Below are 20,440 nucleotides of genomic sequence, written 5' to 3' on the forward strand. Positions count from 1 at the left end.
AGGTGCCCAGGGTCTGGTTTGTGAGGCTGCCCTCCATGGCTTGAGGAGGGCCCTCCGTGCCCCACTGGACTACTGCAGGGGACTCAGGTGGGTGATGAGGACCTCCTTCTGCCAACAGATACTGCCCCTCCTGCAGAAGTCTAGGTTATGCCTGCAGAGTAAAGATGACAAAGTTCTGAGAAAGCTATTTTTAAATGGTTTCCTGCTGAGAGACCGGCTTTCTGGGAAGGTTGATTTCCGGCCCAGTGTAGCTTTCCACCTGATCTCCCGCGTTCCTCCTGGTATTGATCTCCATCTGCTGGTACACTATGAAAGACACTTCTTCCTCAGAGGTACAGATAGCGTTGATAGCCTTTTTGCTCAAAGCACCATGCAGAGGCTCAGGCCACACGGAGATCTGGGAGGCGGGGAAAGAGGAAGTTTCCGGAACAGAAGAGAAACAGGGCTTCTTATTGAAGAAGGAGAATGTTATTTTTAGTCTCGGCATGAGTGGTTTAGTAGTTCCTCCTGGAGTCCGCTTCTCTTTAAAGTGGCTTTCTGGTATGGGAGCTGTCAGGTTGGAACCCTGGAGCATGTCAACACTCCGCACGGAGGACTTAAAGCATCAACCACGATTTTACTCGTGAATCTGCCATTTGCATAGGGCTCGCCGGTCTCTGCTTGGACAGCAGTGGCTGAGGCAGCCTGAAGGTCAGACAGGTGTGACTCAGTGGCTAGCGACTGGAATTAGCTCAAGGCTTGCCTCCCTCAGACATCTGCTGGCGGTGCTGGCGTTGGCCATGACCTCCGTGAAAGCTGAAGGCCAAACACCTACGACGTGGCTTCTCCATGTATCCACTCGGCTCCCCAGAGTGTGGTAACTGGATTCCAAGAGGGAGTGACACCTCGGGTGGGGGTGGGGGTGGGGGGGTCCGGGCAGAAGCTGCACTGCATTTTCCAACCTAACCTCGGAAGCCATTGACCATCAGTTCGACCCTTTCATAGGCCTACACTGATGAGGGAGGAGCACAGGCCCCTCCCTCAGTGGGAGGAGTCTCGGCCGCCATCTTGTAGACCGGAGAGCTGCCGCCGTGGGCCAACTGGAAGAGGACCATCTGCCACAGAGAGGAACAGGGGAGGGACAGTGTCATGGGCTTGTTGCTGGAGAATTAAGGAAAGTAAGGTTTTTTGTTTTTTGTTTTTTAAAGATACAGCTTTCAACAACTGGAAGAGTGGATTGGAGCATGTGGAGAAATGGCAATGTAATAAAAAATAGAAGTAGAATTTAAAAAATATTTTCATTTCTTTGGGACGCACTGTGAAATGAAGAGCCCAAACTGTTCACACCAAGAACAAAGTCTTACTTAAAAAGGCCTCCTCTATTTCAAGATAATTCATCCATGATTTTTAGTATTTCTAGCATTTTTATGGTTTCATTTTTGATATATTTGGAAGTCATTTTGGTGAAAGAAGGGAAGTAGAAGTTCAGATTAACTAACTTCTTTCCAGTGATTAACCAGATGGAACATCTTATTGATTAACCATCTTTTCCTCTTTGATTTGAAATTTATTATAGACTAAATTCCTATATATTTGGGGGTCTACTTCTGGACTCAATTATCTTAACCTATCTTTTTGTCCTCACCAAGGTAATTCTCTAGCCCATTAGCTCTGGAACTAGACAGACCTGGATATACACTCAGAAGCAGCTTAGCCACTGCCTACTTGAACTCTTGGGGCTCAATTTCCTTCTCTGTATGTTGGGGATAATTCCGTACACTTGATTGGGTTATTTTCAAGATTGCCCGACTTCATAGGTTGAGCGAAAGTGGTCACCGTTAGCTGTGAGCCTCTGTGCAGGTTGGACTCCATGAAAGCCGGCTCTGAGAGGGAGCCAGGGTGGCCTGGGATCCAGGCCTGTGCAGGCCGGGGGAGGAAGCCGTCCTGGGCAGGCGGAAGACCCAAGCTGTGACGCAGACCCCAATAACAGCTCAGCCAGTGAGAGGGAGCTCTGGAGTGCAGACAGCCAGCCCTTCACCGTCGTCCCAGGGGCTGAGGAGCCTTTGTATGCCACATCCATCCATGTTACTCGGGGCCATCAGGGCCAAGAGTGTGACCTGGTGGGGTGGCTCTCTGTGGCTGAGGCAATCCCCGAAGGAACTGACAGGTCGAGAGGGCTTTGGCCAAGTGTGCTCCCGGCGGCTGGGTGGATGCGGCCTTTGTTAAAGAGGGTTCTTGGTTGCGTGTCCCAGGGTTCATCACAGCACCTCCTTAAAACGCTTTTCATGTCCCCTCTGCCTTGTTTCCAAGCCTCTGAGTGAAGAGCAGTCAGTCAAGCTTCCTGCTGGAAGGCTGCTGGTTGCAGGCCCCCCTCCATGTGCTGAGACCACAGGACCTGAGGCAGTGCAGGGGCCCCGAGAGCATCCTGAGGGTTGCAGGGGCCCAGTGTCCCACGAGGCGGTGGGAGGTGAAGCGACACAGCCAGAATGAAACGAGCCAAGCGAGGAGTCGACAAACTCAAAGCTTTCATCTAAGCTTAAAACACTGCTCTTTTGATCATTTTTGGGGGATTCATTTCTGGGTCAAAAACTGGACTCTGAAGGGGTATGTGAATGTGATAACTGGGCTGTGGAATGATCCCGTGATTGTAAGAAATCATCTCAGAAAAGTATTTCTGAAGATCGAACAGAATGAGGTAACCAATTTGCTTTTCCTTTTATTATAAAAGTAAAATAAAAAATAGCATTTATAAATCCAACATATTTTCCTTTAAAGTATTTGATCTAAAAAACATATTTACAATAGCAAAATGCAGAAAAAGGGGGTAAAGACCATTTGCAGCACTGATTGTAACCATGTTTACATATTGACATTATATGTTGACATTATATATTGACATTATATGTTCTGTTTTCGAATCACATAGATAACCACATTAGAAAAAGCAATAAAGCCTTTTTTTTTTAAAATTATACACCAGGTAACTTTCATTTAAAAATATCCCTTTTCATAATCCTTAATCTGAATGCACGACAGTGCTGTGGACGGCCAGAGAGAACACCAGGTGGGGACTGGGTCACCTTTTAATGCCAGCGGGAACGCGGAGGTGTGGGGGCAGCAGCAGTGACAACGGGAAGCAGCTGGGAAAGCTCACTAAGCCGGCCTGCCCACAGGGAGGCGGCAGGCCAGCCAGGCATGGTGACTGCTCAGGACTGTGTGTTCGTGGACTGGACTAGTAACATTCCCGTGAGAACCGAGAAAGGAAGCCAACTGCAAAAGGCCTTGAGTGAAATTCCAAGAGACGGAGGCAGGCTGCTTTTCCTCTGAGCACCCGTGGATGCACTTCGCCTTCCTTCTTTTGGACAAGGGTGGAATTTCAAAGCTTTGGTTTACACGGTGTGGGAGAACTGCCAGCAGGCTAGATTTTGCCCTCTATGGGTCCTTCCTGCCCGTACTCATGGGGCACTTTGTTAAGAGTCAGCAAGGAGCTGCTGCTGGTCAGAGACTCTGTAAAGCTGAGTTTGCGGAAGGACGTCTCCACGCCGCTGTCACAGATGCTGTCGTCTCGGACCTCGTCTGGGGGAAGAAGCACAGAGTCACTGGGGCACAGCTAGGGAGAGGGCAGAGCCTTGGCTCTCCTACACCTGTTAGCCCAGGCAGGCTCAGAGTCTGGGTCTAAGAGGCTCGTGGGCAGCTCCTGTCTATCCGCTTCCGCAGGCCGCCTGCCTGTCACTCCTGCCACCCGCCTGTCACTACTGCGCCCAGCGGTGGCTGAAAAACAGAGAACCCCGGGCAACAGAAACACCGTGAAGACATCAAAATTAGGCAAATGTTTCCACATCTCTTCCTTACCATCACGTTTATCAGAATCCTTTCCGAATTCTCTTAACTCACAGTGGGCCTTCTTTTTCTTAGAAATCAGGTGTATTTTTCCAACCACTGTATTACCTATTTTCTAGCTGGGGAAATTGCTGAACCCAGGCAAAATAAATCTGTGACCAAAGTAGGAACTAAAAATGAGATATCTCTCTGGGCCTCACGTGCTATTAAATGCTACTCATTGCTTCAAAAACATTCTGGTAGCAGAGAAAAGATGAGGTGATTATGGGGAAAAGGAGTCTGTGATGAACGAGTAGGTCACATTCTCCTTGTTGAGAAACGTCTTTCAAGATGGGAACAATGTGGAGTTATTGCCTATAGAGAGAAAGTGATCAGAGAAACAAAGTCTAATATACACAAATCAAAATGCTATCTTCTTGTATATTAAGTTCTGATATTAAAATAGTAAGACCTTAATGGCCGTGACACGCTGTTGTTTTTTTACTAATTTGGTAGATTTATTGACTGATTTGATTTATTCGGTCACCCAATCTTTACTGGGTTTCTATTATGTGTAGGAGGTATTTTAAAAATAACTACAAGTCAGAGATCAAATCAGATTTTAAAGATATAAGTATTTTTCTATTTCTTTGTGTAGAAGGAGCATCAAGTCACGACATAAGAGATTAGGGCTATTTTGCTGGTGGACACTTTATTCCTTTCCAACGTGTGCAACATCTGTCCTTACTCTCCTAGAAGGGCCCCTGAGAAGGTGACCCCTTGGGCTGACACTGAAGGGCAAGAAGGAGCCACTGGGTGAGGATCTTTGCAGGCAGGGGGTCCTGAGATGGGATCAGACTTGTGAGCAGAGGGCTTGGGGGACAGTGGGTGCAGGGAAGTGGGGCAGGAGGAAAGGCATATGGAAGGGATTTGCGAGAGACAATGGATAAGTGACACTGCCTTTGTTACCTCTCTCTCTCTTCAAAGCCTTAAACAGTGCTAGACACACAGGATGTGCTCATTAAAGATTTGGTGAGTGGATAAGTGAACTGGAAGGTATACAACAGGTACAACCATAGCAGTACTTTTTTAAAAGACTCTTGTTGCCTGAGTGGACTGAAGGAAGAGGGGCAGACCGGAAGCAGGGAGACTGACCAGGAGCTGCTGCAGGAACTGAGGCAAGAAATGAAGGTGGATGGACAAGGAAGGCTGTCCCAGAGGAGGGGCTGGGGGCTGCGTGTGTTCTGGCTGCGAGCAGCAGATGTTCATAGCTGAGTCTGGGATTTTTGTCCTAACCTCCTGGAGGATGGAGGAACTTCTGCCTGACATGGGCAACTGTTGGTCTTTCAGGGATGAGGGAATTCTAGCTGCTGCCATGTTCTCGGTGGGAACTGACAGAGGGAGGGTCCAAAGAGAGAAAGCACGAGTGGTTGTTGAGAGAGTTCGAGAATACATTTGCAGGGAAACAAAGGGTTACTGGGATGCTGGGAGTCTGTTCTGGGATGTGTTTCAGGTGGGGGACAGAGGATCAGTGCTGGGGGCCGGGAGGGGGCGCAGGGAGAAGGTGAAGCCACTTCTGGGCTGGATGGGAAGAGCCGAGGGTGCGGTGGTGGGAACTGCGGTGTCATCTACATTCTGGGGCCAGCCCTGGCTCTACAGGTCCTGCTCTGTTAGTTCCTTTCCCTCCTTTACACTTAAGAAGTGAGAGAGACACTATTTGCCTTAAGTAGCCACATCATTGTTTTTAGTATTTATTTTACTATTTACTACGTAGTATTTACTACGAATCCAAGTGACTCACGGGTCAATGGGACTGCTCCTGGGGACAGCACCCTGCCTGAACAGCAGCATCAGGAGAGGCACAGAAGGTAGAACCCGTGAGCTGTGGAGGGAGATGGACACACGGGACAGGGTCCTCAGGGGACGACAGCCACAGCTCAAGACATGGAGGACACAGCCTGGGGAGCAGGAGGTTATCTCCACTGCTTGTTCTGTTTTTCCCTTACCTACTGGCGACCTCGTGGAGGCAGGTGAGAGGGGCAGTGAGAGGGTCTGAGGCGTCGCCTTCCCGGGGCCGGGGACCACGGTTGCTGGGGTGCAGAAGGCTGCCTGGATCACTTCGATGGCTTCGGTATAGCCCATCTGTCTCAGGGCCTCCACCAGCTCTCTTATTGTGCCCCCGGAGACCTGCGAGAAAGACAGGCAGCATGCGTTCCTGAGCAGGGAGCCAGGACCAAGCAGGCAGGCCATCCCCACGACACCTGCCCCGCTCGGCCCCTGCAAGCACCCAGAGGCCTGCAGGGCTTGGCGGGCAGATGGCCACGGAGACGCGTGGCCTTCATGTCGGGCTTCTTGTGTCAGCGCAGAGACCTCCTCTCAGGAAATCACAGAGAAGCAGCTTCCAGTAAGCCCAGAGGACAGAGAAGGATAGAAGTGCTGAGGCGGTGAAACTCTGCCTGCCGTGAAGGTCACGCGGTATCCCTGTTGGGGTTGAGGCTCTGAAAACCACCGAGAAACCAGAGCCACAAAGGAAATTCTCAGTAGACCAATGATTTCACCTCACAGAAAGCTGCCTCTGGGTCCTGACTGGGGATCACGGCATGCTCTTGGGGATGAAAAGATAATGCATGTGGATCACAGTCTATCACGGTGGTTCAGGCGGTCAAAGTTCTGTGACAACCCTGACCTTCTACCTAGGATTTGTGCAGGAAATCTCAAGATATCTGAAAACTGTCTTCTTACAAAGGTGGGTTTCTGCCCTGGTCGGGGTCACTCTCCCAGGACACGGTAATGACCGATTTTCCGCCTCCTTGGAAGGGGACCATGGCCAGGTCAGTGATGTTAACAGATGAGAGTCAAGTGCAAGGGTGAGGTGATGGGTTACCTCATAGTTGTCCATCAGCGTTTTAGAAGGAGCAGGACTCAGCCGGAAGGCATTATTTAGTATGCCCAGACCTAACTTCTGTGCCAGAGTCGCCCAGTTTTTATCTGGATCAGGGATTTCTAGCAACTTGTAGAGCTGCAGCTTTGCATCTTCAGTCAGCTGTTTCATGTCTCCTGAAAGAATGAAGAAGAAACACAGCTGTGCTAAGCACCCAGAGATACTCTGGAGGGACTGAGCATGGCCCGTGCTGCTGCCCTTGGCTCCCAGTGGGAGCCAGGAAGCTGCTTTTCCTGGAGCAGGCAGCAGCCTAGCCAAGTAAGGGCAGTATGCATGTTTTAGCAGATCACAGTCGGACAGGCTCCTTTGCATACAACCAAGGAGCTTTTGATTCTGGAATAAGCCACCGAGCCTTTCATAGCACAGCCTGGCCAATGCTGCTTCTCTCTCAGCCCTTTTAATGACTGTGTGGAGGGAATACCGGTTAAGAGCTCACCTTGCACAAGTAAATCATCAGATGTAAACTCTGGCTCATAGGGTTTTCCATTTAATATATCAAACACCTGTTAGGGAGAAAACCGTGGAGAAACATTACACATTAAAGGGACCAGGACGGAGTCAGTTGCTTTGTAATAAACTCACTGTGTCCTCCTGACGAGGGCCTAGTACCCTAAAGGTGGAGGAATGGGAAGGAGTCGGTCCCATGACCCTCAAAGTCAGGACAATGCCCTTTGGACAAAGAAAAGTCCTGGGGGCTCTGGGGCCAGGAGGCGGGGCTATATAGGGGCTTCTGAGGTGGATAGGAAGACCCAAGCCAACCTTGCAGAGAGCTGGCACCACAGTACTTTTAAAGGACAAAGCCAGAACAGTCCAGTGGCACCTGGGTGGTTCAGTGGTTAAAGCGGTTGCCCTTGGCTTGGGTTATGATCCTGGGGTCCTGAGATCGAGCCCCCATTGGGCTCCCTGCTCTGTGAGTAGCCTGCTTTTCCCTCTCCCACTGTTCTCCAGAACAGTCCAGGCCACCAGATCGGCCATGTGTTGGTGGGAGACTTGTCAGGAAGTGATGTATGTCTGAGAGCCCGGAGGAGGACTGGGCTTAAGCAGAGCTGGAAGCTGGGCCTCCTCACTGCCCTCTCTTCCCTCAGGGAAGGCGTCTGGAACGAAGTCTATAGATGTGCTCAGACTGGGGTATAGTAATACTCACAAAGCTGGATATTCTCTTCCAGCACCAGCTGCATTTTAAATTGAGGGGACAGAAAAGTCTTAGGTTAAAAGGAAAAACACAATTCCGTAGCTATGGAGACCTCTCTCTGTGCTCTGCAGTCACTCCGGGCTCGCTGACTTTGGTAAGGACAACATGGGGTCACTAAAGTGGGTTATCTTTGTGTGTTCTGTGGTGAGGCTTCTGGGAAAGCCAGGTGCTCAGCATTAAAGGGAACCGTGTGGTCTCTGCCAGGGTCACTCAGCTCAACACCACGAGCCTCAAAGAGGCAAACAAGCAGTTTTTGGATGCAGAGCAGCGCTTGGCCCTAAGAAAGTCGATTTTGTTGTGTCAGAGATGTGTCTGATGCCCGTGTCCTCCCCCTGGCTCTTCTTCCTGGCCCATAAAGACTTACTCACTGCTTTTCACCCTCAGATCTCAGGTCACTGGAGTGTGGAGCAAGAGTTTAAGTCTCTTTACTATGTTTATAGTTATTAAAATCCTCAGAAGAATCCCTGGGTTCTTTTTATGAAAAGAAATCACTTAGCAAAATTCTAAGCAAACTGCAACATTTCTCCTAGCTTCAGAAATGGAGATGGGAACCATTCTGGTGTGAGCTCAGAACGGGAAACTCTTGCATGAATTTTGTGTTTTCTCTTGCGGAACCCTCTCTCACAATTTAACCGTGATCTGATTAGGCTCACACTTTCACACTCATAACTCTGCTGACCTAGATCTTTCATGGGTAGGCTTTTCAAGATAAGTATGTCTCTTGACAAACAGACTTTCTTAAAAATAAAAGGATTGTGCTTTGGGGAATGAAGACCCAAGAAGACCATCTGTTCTTATACTCCCGAATCATTAGCTCCCTCCGGAGCTGCCGCCACACAGACAGGAACCACACTCACCTGCCAGTTGGTGGCCATGTCTAGAGGTGTGGTTCCAGGCACGACTCCTTCATCCTCTCCATCTTTTTCCCAGGAGTCATCCAGGTCATAGAGAGGCTCAAAGTTCTGCACCAGGGGATCTGCGCCTGTTAAGTTACACAGCACAATAAGCCCCAATCTTATCGACTCTGAAATGCCTGCAGAGGTCACATTTCCAAAGGTAAAGCACAATAGCTACTTGAGGCAATTACTGGGATGATTTTTAATACAGGAAACATGCTTCTACCGAACTATTCAGAGATCCTCTTTTAAATTCTAATTTATTTTGACTGTAAAGATGTCTGATGATACCCTATACAACCAAGGACAGTTTCAAAGACAAAAGACTTAGAAGTACCCTGACCCTCACATTTAACTCTTTAGGACAGTTTTCAACTGAATGAGGCACCTTTAAGCTGAGGAGTAATGGCAGCGATTTATAAGGGCTGGGCTGCCTCCTCAGGATTCAGGACCTAATTTAACGTTCAAGTTCATGCCCACCACTGCACATGTCTCAGGCTATTCTCTTACTTGCGCAAAAGAGCAAACTTTGCTGTATAGGGATATACAGCAAAGTTTGCTCTTTCAATAGGCTCACTTTTATTCCTGGGTACAGCACTGCCGGGGCCCCAATCCTTAAACGGACAAACACCACAAAAACATTCTCCTACGATGTCTAGTTATTGATCTTGGAAAAATGCAGTCTGTTTCTTAATGTGCAGCAAGAAAACACCAAAAGTCACTCAGAGATTAGAGCTAGTTACCTCTTAGAGGCTTAGAAACTATTTTTATGAGAGCGTTTAGTCAGCTGTCTAACGAACAGTAGTCAGTTCAGTACACCCTTCTGGGAAGAACCTGTTTTTATCTTGCTGGGCGATCATTTGCTTTGTGCCAACTTCAATAATAGGAGAGGGCCAAATGAGAGTCAGGGAAGGATCTTCGTGCTGTTTCTTACTTCAGCCTTCCAGCCCCCACCTGATCCAGAAGGCAGGGAGGGCCATCTGACCACGGAAAACACAAGAGAAACTAAGAGGAATGATTTATGGGCTGATGAATGCTGGAGGAGCTAAGCTCTGGTCCTGAAGTGACCTTTGGCATGACCGGGAGCTCAGCACTAGGTTTTTCATCCGAGTACCTTCATTTACTATTTTTGTACTCTGTTTTCACTACTCCTTTCATGAGGTATTAAGAATTTAAGAGAAAGTGTTTTTGAAAGGGTTATAGGTTTTTGTCTGAAATCATTTCTTTAAAAGATTATTTATTTATTTATTTATTTGACAGAGAGAGAGAGAGAGAGAGAGATCACAAGTAGGCAGAGCGATAGGCAGAGAGAGACAGGAGGAAGCAGGCTCCCTAGCGAGCAGAGAGCCCGGTGTGGGGCTCGATCCCAGGACCCTGGGATCATGACCTGAGCCGTAGGCAGAGGCTTAACCCACTGAGCCACCCAGGCGCCCCCTGAAGGCATTTCTTAATTGGAGCACTGGGTGTGGTGCAAAAATAATGAATACTGTTATGCTGAAAATAAAAAATAAATAAAAAAAAAAAGGAAAAAAAATCTTTACATCAACAAAGTTATGCGATAATCACAAATTACTAAATGGAATGAATATTCATTAAAAAAAAAATAACCAGGGACATCCCAAACTATTCACACATACTGCAATCAGAGTCTCTTGTTCAAGAGAAAGGTTGACTTGACCGAAATGAAGAAAAGAGAAGGTTATGGTTTATTTGGACATGACTTAATTCGCTTAGAAATATGTGGGGCTCCCCAAAGAAAAAGTCTGTATATCATCCTGGGCTCAGTTTTTAAAGAGGTATTTAACTCGTTGTGTTTTCTTGAACTTATGAAGCATCTGTTTTCTAAAAAGGTTCTAATAAGATCTGTAGTAAATCGGATAGCTCAAGGTTTGCGAGACTACTCCCATTAAACATTTGTTGAGGTTCTAAGTATGGAAGGCAAGAGAGATTCAGGGGTGAGCAGGAGTAATTTCTATACCTCACAGGACTAAAGAATTAAATGGAATGACACCTAAAAATCCTTGAGCAGAGCAGGGGAGAGAAATAGTAGAGAGAATGGAGTCTGGAAGCTCAGATGGATGAGATGTGAGTCATAGCTGTGCCCTTCCTAGGACCCCAGGACAGGGTCCCACAGGTTTCTTCAGTCTGTTTCATCTGCTGTGAGATGGGAAAAAAAAATGATACTTAACTCTAGGGGTTATTGCAGATTAAATGAGACAGTGCATCTGGCAGGCCTAGCACACTGCCTGACACATAGCAGCTAGCAATTTCTAGGGCCTCACAAAAAACCATTTGTTTTTTCCTATTATTTCAATTTCTAAGGGACCTCTCTTGCCCACGGAAATTCCTAAATGTCTTCTATCAATCAGCTTTTTTACCTGGAGATTTCTGACACGATGTGAGGCTGGCATTGCTTAGAGTTCTTTAAGGGATCAAATTCAACCTTAAGAAGATCTCCTGTCATGGGAGTCAACCTAAATCACTAACACCCAAAACAAACCAATGAACCAGAGAGAAAGGACTGACACACGCATCGGGATGGAGCCCAGGATTACAAGTCCCGCCAGCGCCATTCCAGCCATGGACGTGTGATTTTTATTTACTCGTGCCTTCCAGCAATAGCTCCGTGGCTTAAAGGAGCAGCTGGGGCTGTGCACCTGGAGTTGGGTTTGCATTCCTGATAGAGCTTTCCAGCCCAACCTGCCAGGCCGCCTTACCTGCTGCCTTGAGAAGAGCTGCCAGCCTGGTGGACCCTCTCCCGGCTGCTATGTGCAGAGCTGTCGTCCCATCGTAGGTGGTACTGTCTACGTGGGCCTCGCCCTGAAATCCAGCCCATACAGGAAGGAGTTAGTGGAAGGTTCTTGCACCCTCCAGTCCCGACTGTCTCCTGTCAGCGTGACTCCTGGGTCCTATACCAGATCCTATAACTAGCCCAGCGGCTATCTGGGATGCTCTCCGCCACTTCAGAAATCCCCAGTTGGAGAGAAGGGGCTGGCGGTGTCAGGACAGCCCAAAGCTGACCACCCCGTAGCCTTGAGGAGCTTTGGAATAAATCGAGTCAGCTGCAGGGAGAAAGACGTCACTGACGTCCGTCCTTGAAAAGATGGTCCTAACGCCCTCTGGGAAATGTAACGCGAAGGCAAAGAGGCATGTCCGTCACCTCCAGGAGCAGGCAGCCCGCCAGGGAGATGTTGTCGCGCTCCACCGCCAAGTGCAGCGCCGTGCGCCCGGACTTCCGCTCCTGGGCGTTGACGTCGGCACCGGCGGCCACCAGCAGCAGCAGACACGGCAGGCTGTTGCTCATCACGGCTATGTGAATGGCGTTGAGACCTGCGGCCCAAGCACAGGGACAGTCATGGAGCTGGGAGGCTGGTCGCAGGACAGCAAAACTGGACCCTAGGGAGGGAATGCTGTCGAGTCCCTGCACACCTAGCGTCTGCTCCAGAGAGCCTGGAAAGGCGCTGCAAGGCTGTTGTTCTTCAGGAAAACCCACGGTCTCCTCGTGTGTGCTCAGGAGACACTGAGGGTAAATAAACATTCTGTGGCTAATGACGCTTGATGCTTGCTACACCTTGAGGCCGGAGTTTGCTCAGGCCTCTGCTTTTTCCACCTACTAACAATTCCAAATCATCTTTAAAGAAATTGGTCACAGCGGGCAACAGGAAATTCTCATGAGAGATGACAGACTCCAGGGAAGTTGGGAAGCATTTTTGGGTGCAAATCAGAGAACACACATTTATCATGTAGCTAGCTACCAACTGTTTAGAAAGCAGTGAGAGGTCACCCATGACATCTGCTTGTCTCTTACCTTCCCCATTAGGGTGGTCCATCAGTAGTGCTGCCTTCTTGTGCTTGAGTAAAATACTGAGAATTTTATCTTGTCCTTCTTTGGCAGCTAGGTGCAAAACAGAGTTACCCAAGCGGTCCAGAAGACTCAGGTCGGCCCCGGCCCTCAGCAGGTCCTCCACCACAGCCTCTTGCTTGGTGATCACTGCCAAGTGCAAGGGTGTCTGGGAAGTGGAGAAGGGTCAGGAGACAAATGGGTCAGAGGCACACACTTGAAACCCCCTGGGTTTTGAACCTACCGGCTTGGTCGCTACCATTGCAAGAGGGTGGTGTCCTGCCTTGGGGCCACTGCCCGTTGCCAGATCAACTCTTCACCTCCGCAAACGAGTTATTCCCTGTTCCATGCCCTGTGAGAATGCAGTCTGTGCCGGACTGACAGTGAGCCACATGATAATTAAGGTTATTTTTATATCTACAATTCCTAATTGCTTTCTTGTTCCTCATTACAGCTTGCTGACTGCTGATATGTTAATTTTTCTATTAATAAATTTCTTTTCCTTGATTTTCTAGCAGAAATCTATCTTCAGCCGATAATTCTGCATATTAACAAGTCAAAGCAAGGCTGTAGTTTTACTTAAGAAGTGGAAATGAACTCATTACTCAATAGAAACCAATTCACAAAGGTGCTGTCATTCAATATTGACATGGAAAATGAGTTTGCTAAAATGAAAAATATTCTTCCATGGACCTGCTCCATGATGAGACCAACCAACAGAACTCTGGCACCCCCATTTTACAACAGGTGTCCAAGGATTCTAAATGTCTTAACAAGGACGAGAGACCCATCTCAGTAAGAAGCCTCCGAGGAATAAGCAAGCTGACTTGCTGACACCTCACAGGTGCGTCCAGAGTCCATTTGATTACTCTGCCCCCAAGCCAGTGCCTCGGCAAATGCAAATGAGATATTTTGCAAACAGTGTTTTCAAAGTGAGCAACAAAAACAGAATTGTGAAAGTATCTTTCAAAGAACTGAGGCCACTGACAAAAGAGTGATATGTTTTTATACAACTCAGTCTATTTCACAGGAGTTCGTGAAATCCAGTGTGTCTGGTGACAATATGCCTACACTTTCTCTCTCGGCATGCGATTCCTAGCGACAGCACCGACAATAGCAACGCCCCTGGTGAAGGACGACCACAGCCCAGGATGCAATGCAAGAAGTTCCCACAGCTTCAGCTCACTCACAGTAATAAATGCACACAGCAGAAGCAAGGCAGGCTTTTGGACCAAATTTCCATTCTTTCTTGTTTTTTTTTTTTCATATTTTATATCCCTGCTTGAAACAGAATGGTGTCCTCAAAACTTTAGATACTGTAAGCCAAGAGCCTTCTTCTCAAAAAATAAATATGTAAAACAAAAAGGGTGCATGTATTAATAGGAAGCCCTACTTGGGGAGATGAAAAATGCGAGAGAATGAAATTGTAAAAAAGATCTGAAATTATAAAATATTATACCACTCAGAAATTAGTAATTATCTTTTTTTTTTTTTTAAAGATTTTACTTATTTATTTGACAGACAGAGATCACAAGTAGGCAGAGAGGCAGGCAGAGAGAGAGAAAGGGAAGCAGGCTCTCTGCTGAGCAGAGAGCCCGATACAGGGCGGGGCTCGATCCCAGGACCCTGGGACATGACCTGAGCTGAAGGCAGAGGCTTTAACCCACTGAGCCACCCAGGCGGCCCTATATCTGGTTTTAATATGATTTTTTTTTCACGTTTACACAAATTCTGCTACCGTGAGTAAGTTTTTTTTTTTTTTTTTTTTTTTTTTTTTTTTTAGCATAGTCCCACCAAAGGTTTTCTATGAAATTTCAGTCTTTATATCTTTAACCCCAGGATTATATAATGTAGTGTGGACTGTGTGTGAGAGTATCCTAAAATATCTATAATATTTCAAGTGTATATGTTTATGTAGCCAGTATCTGGAAAAATACTTACAAATGCAGTAGTTATATTTGGGAATGAGTTTGGGGGACCTGTATAGTGCCAGGGAGGGCAACTTTTGATTTTCCAGTGTATTTCCTTATGTATGATCCGAAGAACCATTAACATATACTGTATTGATAAAAGTTAAAAATAAAGAAGCAAAAACCCACATGCACAAAACCCCTCATTAATGTTTCATGTTATTCACACATAACAATCTAGTGAGAGCTACATGTAGACATTTTAGCTCTTTTGCCTCGAGGAGATAAAAATGACTCACGGCACCTGCTTTAACAACTGATAAACAATCCATATCAAACACACTGGAGGGGTGATCTGTGGTGGGGGGGAGAAGAAGAGGAGAGGGCTTGAAGGCAATTGATTTCAGAAATATCTTCAGAAGAATCCTAACTCTATGCAATGGGATTATTTTGAGTACATCTCTAGAAAGTGGGTGGGGAGAGAGATTTGATCATGACAGATGGTCACAGAAATGTACTAAGATTAGTGAATGGTATTTTGGGAGGTTGTCTAAGACAATTGCCAAATAATCCAAATTACTTAGAGAACTGCAAGATTCTTCCATCGAGAATAGTTAACAGAGAGCCTTTACAAAGAGAAATGAGTCCAAATTTTAGCCTTTTCTAGTTTTCAAATCGAAGTCGTCACTGGGTGTATCTTTGAGATCTAGAAGCCATTACCAGGGGATCCTAGATTCCCTGTCCACGAAGGAGAGTGGTGCTAAGTTGGGGGAGAAATGGACCTGTGTTCTCCCCAGAGTCCCCAGATCGGAAGGCAAGACGTGTCAGAGGTGGTGGTTTCAAGGTGTTTGTGTCTAGCACACCAGAGAGTCTCAATATATGTAACCAAATGATACAGTAAGGAGGTCAGCCCATAATAAATCACGACTACTAATCCTGTTGTGCGGTGCCCTTTGCAGGGCCTATTTATAAACAGAAAAACAAGTAATTCCTTGAATCTGACCTACAGGCAGCGAAGTGAAGCAATCTTTGAAAGGAGGACTGAGAAGCGACAGAGTCCCGTTCGTTCCCAGTTTTATTTGTATGCTCGTGATGGTTGAGAGGAACAGTCGTAAAGATGGAGCAAATCAAGCTTTAAGGGCCAGATGACTCTCCAAATACCACCAACCCCCAAGATGGTATGAAAATCTGAAGACATTCTTTAAATGTCTACCTAAAATTAGACTTTGTCCTCATTACTTTATATTATGAGTCAGTGAAGAATCCCCAACTTCATTCTTCCGTCGACATAAAGCACCACCACCAGGGAAGGAGCCGAAAGCCTTACATCAAATGAGAGACTTATTTCCCTTATCAGGAAACGCCTATTCACACATAACAATCTAGTGAGAGCTACATGTAGACATTTTAGCTCTTTTGCCTCGAGGAGATAAAAATGACTCACGGCACCTGCTTTAACAACTGAGAACTGGAACAGGTACCTTTACTGTGCAGTTAATTGCACACGACAGTCCGTATTTTTAGAGTGACAGGTGTGCCTGGACCAGGCACCTAAGCACGCTGTCCGGGCCACCAAGGGCTGGGAAGTCACTCTGGGTGGAGTGAAGGGAAGGAGAAAATGGGAAAGCTAACAAGGAGCAAGACCAGGAGATTGGCACCAAAGCCAGGTGGGGTGGGGGCGAAGGTGGCTGGGGCAGGAGAGTGCCCCTTTGGCCAGAGTGGCTGGGCCAGGTCTCAGACTCCCAATACCAGCCTCCAGGCTTTGGTTCTGCCAAGTGCAGTTCCAATTTCTTTTTCTCACCTAAAGTCTGCACGTGCCCATCAGGAAGCCTCACCGGGTCCCAGCTACCTTCTCTCTGCAACGTCTGAGACCTCTGTACCAGGGTTCCTCAGTTTGCTTCTGAACCCACTGAATTCCTGTTCAAACCCAACCCGAGCAAAATTCTGTTTTTTTTTTTTTTTTTTTTCCTGGTTTCCTTGATTGGCGCTGTCTTTCTGATTTTTTTTTTTTTAAAGATTTTATTTATTTGTCAGAGAGAGAGAGAGCGAGAGCGAGCACAGGCAGACAGAGTGGCAGGCAGAGTCAGAGGGAGAAGCAGGCTCCCTGCGGAGCAAGGAGCCCAATGTGGGACTCGATCCCATGACGCTGGGATGATGACCTGAGCTGAAGGCAGCTGCTTAACCAACTGAGCCACCCAGGCATCCCTGTCTTTCTGATTTTGAAAGACACTTTCTCCTCAACTGACCTTTTTTACTTTTCTGTGTTCTGATTTCAGACCCTTTATTTGATATACACTTAATCTAGATATTGTCAAAATGTGTTTCAGCAGGCTTCAAAATTCTTACACATTATTGGGTTTCCAAACTTAATTTTTTTCAATTGTATTTATCTTGACAAAAATGACATATTTACTCCAAGTTCTCCCATACTGCATATCTGAAAGTTGCTATGAGCGTAGATCCAAAAGTTCTTATCACAAGAAAAAAAATTTGTAACTATAGGCGGTGATGGATGACAAACATATTTTGGTGATTATTTTGCCATATATACAAATACCAAATTATTGTGTACCTTAAACTAATACAATGTTATATATCAATTATATTTCAATTTAAAAAAGAAAAAAAGATGCTCAACACAACTCATCATCACGGAAAAGCAAATCAAAACCACAATGAGATATCACCTCACACCCGTCAGAATGGCTAAAATCAAAACCAGAAACAAGTGTTGACGAGGATGTGGAGAAAAAGTGATGGGAATGCGAAATGGTACAGCCACTGTGGAAAACAGTGCAGAGGTTCCTCAAAAAATTAAAAATAGAACTACCCTACAACCCAGTAATCCCACTACTAAGTAAATACCCCCAAAATACAAAAACACCGATTCAAAGGAATCTATGTACCCTTATGTTTATACCAGCATTATCTACAGTAGTCAGACTATGGAAGCAGCCCAAGTGTCCATCGACAATGAACAAAGAAGAAGTCACACACACACACACACACACACACACACACACAGGAATAATATTCATCATAAAAAAGAATGAAATCTTTACCACAACATGGATGGGGCTATAGAGTATAACACTAAGTGAAATAAGTCAGAGAAAGACAAATACCATATGATTTCATTCTTATGGGGAATTTAAGAAACAAAACAAACAAGCAAAGGGGGAAAAAGAGAGGGACAAACCAAAGACAGACCTTAATTACAAAGAATAAACTGATGGTTACCGGTGCTGGGGGTGGGGACAGGAAGGACAGAATAAAATAAACTTGAAAAAGAAAAAAAAAAGAAAATGAATCAATTCTTTGACAAATTTCTAAAGTTTAAACTTTGCCTTCCCCCAGCAGGATGCAGAATTTTGTTGTGGAGTGATTTCTATTATACTCACAGACTAAAGGATCTTAAATCATAAGCAATATGCCCAAGTAACGGGCTTTTAGGATTTAACTTACAAAATACTGTATTTTTCTTACTGTTAACATTATTAGAAATAATATGTATACACACGCACACACACATACATGCACACACACATGTAAAGCATGTATTAACTGCATTTTTCTTCAGTTGGCATTTCTGCTTACCTGGTAGAGATCATTTCTCATATTGATAATGTCATCAGAAATCAAACCAGATGTGACTTCTAGTAGATCCCTCACAAGCTGAGCATGAAGATGGATGATTGCTAAGTGTAAGACACTGAAACAAAAACAGAGTGGCAGGAGTCAACTAAAGTGTTAGTGACTAAAAAAAAAAAGAGATCCCCAATAAAGGACAAACTTGCAGACTGGACCTAGCTCGCATACTTCCTCTTATTCAGCCCCCAAATGTCTTGAATCTCAAATGTCTTGAATCTGAGGTGTGAATGTTCTACTGTTACACTCATTTTCCATGTCTGCCTGGTCTCTGGGGGCCTTTTGGTTTGATCCCTAGAGGTATAAATGTGCCTTGAGGCAGAGAAATCTAAGTTCAAATCCCAACTCTGCTTCCCTGCAATAGCCAAGGGCATTTTCTCCTCTAGCTTTCTGCTGGCTTCCTTTGACATATAGATCATGTATGTAAAATGCCCGGCACTAGGAACCGTTCAGGAAAATGTAGTTACCTCACCTAACCTTCCAGCCTCCTCCAAAATACAGTGTGTTGGCTTCTGAAAGATCTTCTTAGATCCCAGGAGGGAAGAATGGGGTCATGCTTTTAACTACTGGGGGAAGACTCTTGAGGTAAACTTCTGAAGGAACCACGTGATTTTATTTCTCCCTGGCAAACATTCCCTCTGCCTGGAATGGTTTTGCTCCTCTTCTCTGCCTGGACAGTACCTACTCCATCCTTCTTTTCCAGCTCCAACCTTACCTCTTCTCCGAACTTCTGAGGCAGAGCACATGGTTAGTCTCCCCTCAAGTTTACTGCTTGGTTACGCAACTGTGGTTTGCTATGCGTCTTTCCCCCTCTCTGGTCTGTGGTCTCAGGGCCTGTCCTCCCTGGGTCAGCCTTACAGCCCTGGCACACAATTTAGGCACTAAATAAGGGTGACAGAATGAGACTGGGGGCTTATGCTAATGAGGCTGAAAATATTGGCAGGAGCCAAGCATCAGTCCTAAGGACACAATTTTTTTTTTTTTTTGAAGATTTTATTTATTTATTTTACAGACAGAGATCACAAGTAGGCAGAGAGGCAGGCAGAGAGAAAGGAGGAAGCAGGCTCCCTGTTGAGCAGAGAGCCTGATGCGGGGCTCGATCCCAGGACCCTGGGACCATGACCCGAGCTGAAGGCAGAGGCTTTAACCCACTGAGCCCCCCAGGCACCCCAGGACACAATGTTTTAATTGTTAAAAATCTTACTACTAAAATTAACTTGAAATTCCTAAAAAAAGTGGTTACTATGGGTTTAGAGCTTCTATTTACCAGACCATGCTAAGCAGTTGACATATATGACCTTATTTATCATAACAAGAAGCCCTATGAGGTAGGTAATATTATCCTCATTTTTCCAGTGACGAAATTGGGACTTGCAGGTAAAACAGAACTCAACCCATGCCACATAACTAGTGAGTGATGAAGCGGAGAGTCCAGCCCAAGTCCATCTGGCTCCAAAGCCACCTCTGAATCCCTTAAGCCTCCCTGGCGAAGGGGTATATGGGCGCTGCTCTGTAGAGCTGCTGATGAACCCCTAAGATAAGGAATACGCCAAAGAAAGGACAGATCTCGACGCAGAGCCTACTCCAAGTATAGCGTGATGGCAGGACATCTGGGATTTGAGGACAGGCTAGATTTTCTCCAGTTGAAACATCTGAGGTGTCCTGTTCTTGAGGCCTCTTTCTTTGCAACAGCAAGTGCATTTTCCTAAGGATTAACTTTGGCACAAGAGGGCCTAGTAAACAAACTCGTGACTTTGTTACTTGAGAGAGCAAATGAATGATGTCGAGGTTTCACTACTGTCTCTTGAAATGTGAGGCTGGAAGAAGGCTTCTAAAATGGGCCCAAAGTCTGACGCAGACATGATGCACATATACCAAGAAAAAGGTCATATTTCAAAACTCCTAAAAATTTCCATGTGCAGCTCAGCATTTCATCGCAGAAGCACATTCCCCCTCCCCCATAAATCCTCACACCCTCATGGGAATTTCCCCAATACCAGAAGTTCTTGTCTTTTCTTTATTGTACTTTCTGTGATGACTAATGACTCCAGGATTCAGATTACTAGCTGAGTGTGACAAATGCAATGAAAAGAAGAGCCCTGAGGTGTGAGGACCAACAGCTTTCCCTTGTCTAAATTCTCATGAGGCTTCCTCTTGGGTCTTCCCTCTCTGTCTTCCAGCTGGGGCAAACCCCGAGAGTCTGCTGGCAGGTGT

At 46.2% G+C, this 20,440-nt stretch overlaps 1 protein-coding gene and 1 long non-coding RNA gene across 6 annotated transcripts in view; one reads left to right on the forward strand and one right to left on the reverse strand.

Annotated features, from left to right (window-relative positions):
- LOC131829877 (uncharacterized) lies at positions 1–1,262 on the forward strand. The gene is made up of 3 exons (XR_009353023.1): positions 1–87; positions 752–856; positions 985–1,262. It is a non-coding gene; the product is annotated as an uncharacterized LOC131829877 (long non-coding RNA).
- Positions 1,263–2,670: 1,408 nt separating this feature from the next.
- Positions 2,671–20,440, reverse strand: part of NFKB1 (nuclear factor kappa B subunit 1) — a 120,463-nt gene continuing 102,693 nt past the window's right edge. For all 5 annotated transcript variants that reach the window (XM_059172063.1, XM_059172056.1, XM_059172082.1 and 2 more), the window contains 9 exons: positions 18,176–18,290; positions 12,636–12,837; positions 11,988–12,157; positions 11,545–11,647; positions 8,789–8,913; positions 7,176–7,242; positions 6,683–6,855; positions 5,805–5,985; positions 2,671–3,555 (listed from right to left, as the gene is read on the reverse strand). In XM_059172063.1, coding sequence (XP_059028046.1) covers positions 3,398–3,555; positions 5,805–5,985; positions 6,683–6,855; positions 7,176–7,242; positions 8,789–8,913; positions 11,545–11,647; positions 11,988–12,157; positions 12,636–12,837; positions 18,176–18,290 — 1,294 coding nt within the window. In that variant the 3' untranslated portion in view covers positions 2,671–3,397. The remainder of the gene's footprint in view (positions 3,556–5,804; positions 5,986–6,682; positions 6,856–7,175; positions 7,243–8,788; positions 8,914–11,544; positions 11,648–11,987; positions 12,158–12,635; positions 12,838–18,175; positions 18,291–20,440) is intronic.

This window comes from Mustela lutreola, chromosome 1 (assembly GCF_030435805.1).
Source record: "Mustela lutreola isolate mMusLut2 chromosome 1, mMusLut2.pri, whole genome shotgun sequence".
Classification (NCBI taxonomy): Eukaryota; Metazoa; Chordata; class Mammalia; order Carnivora; family Mustelidae; genus Mustela; species Mustela lutreola.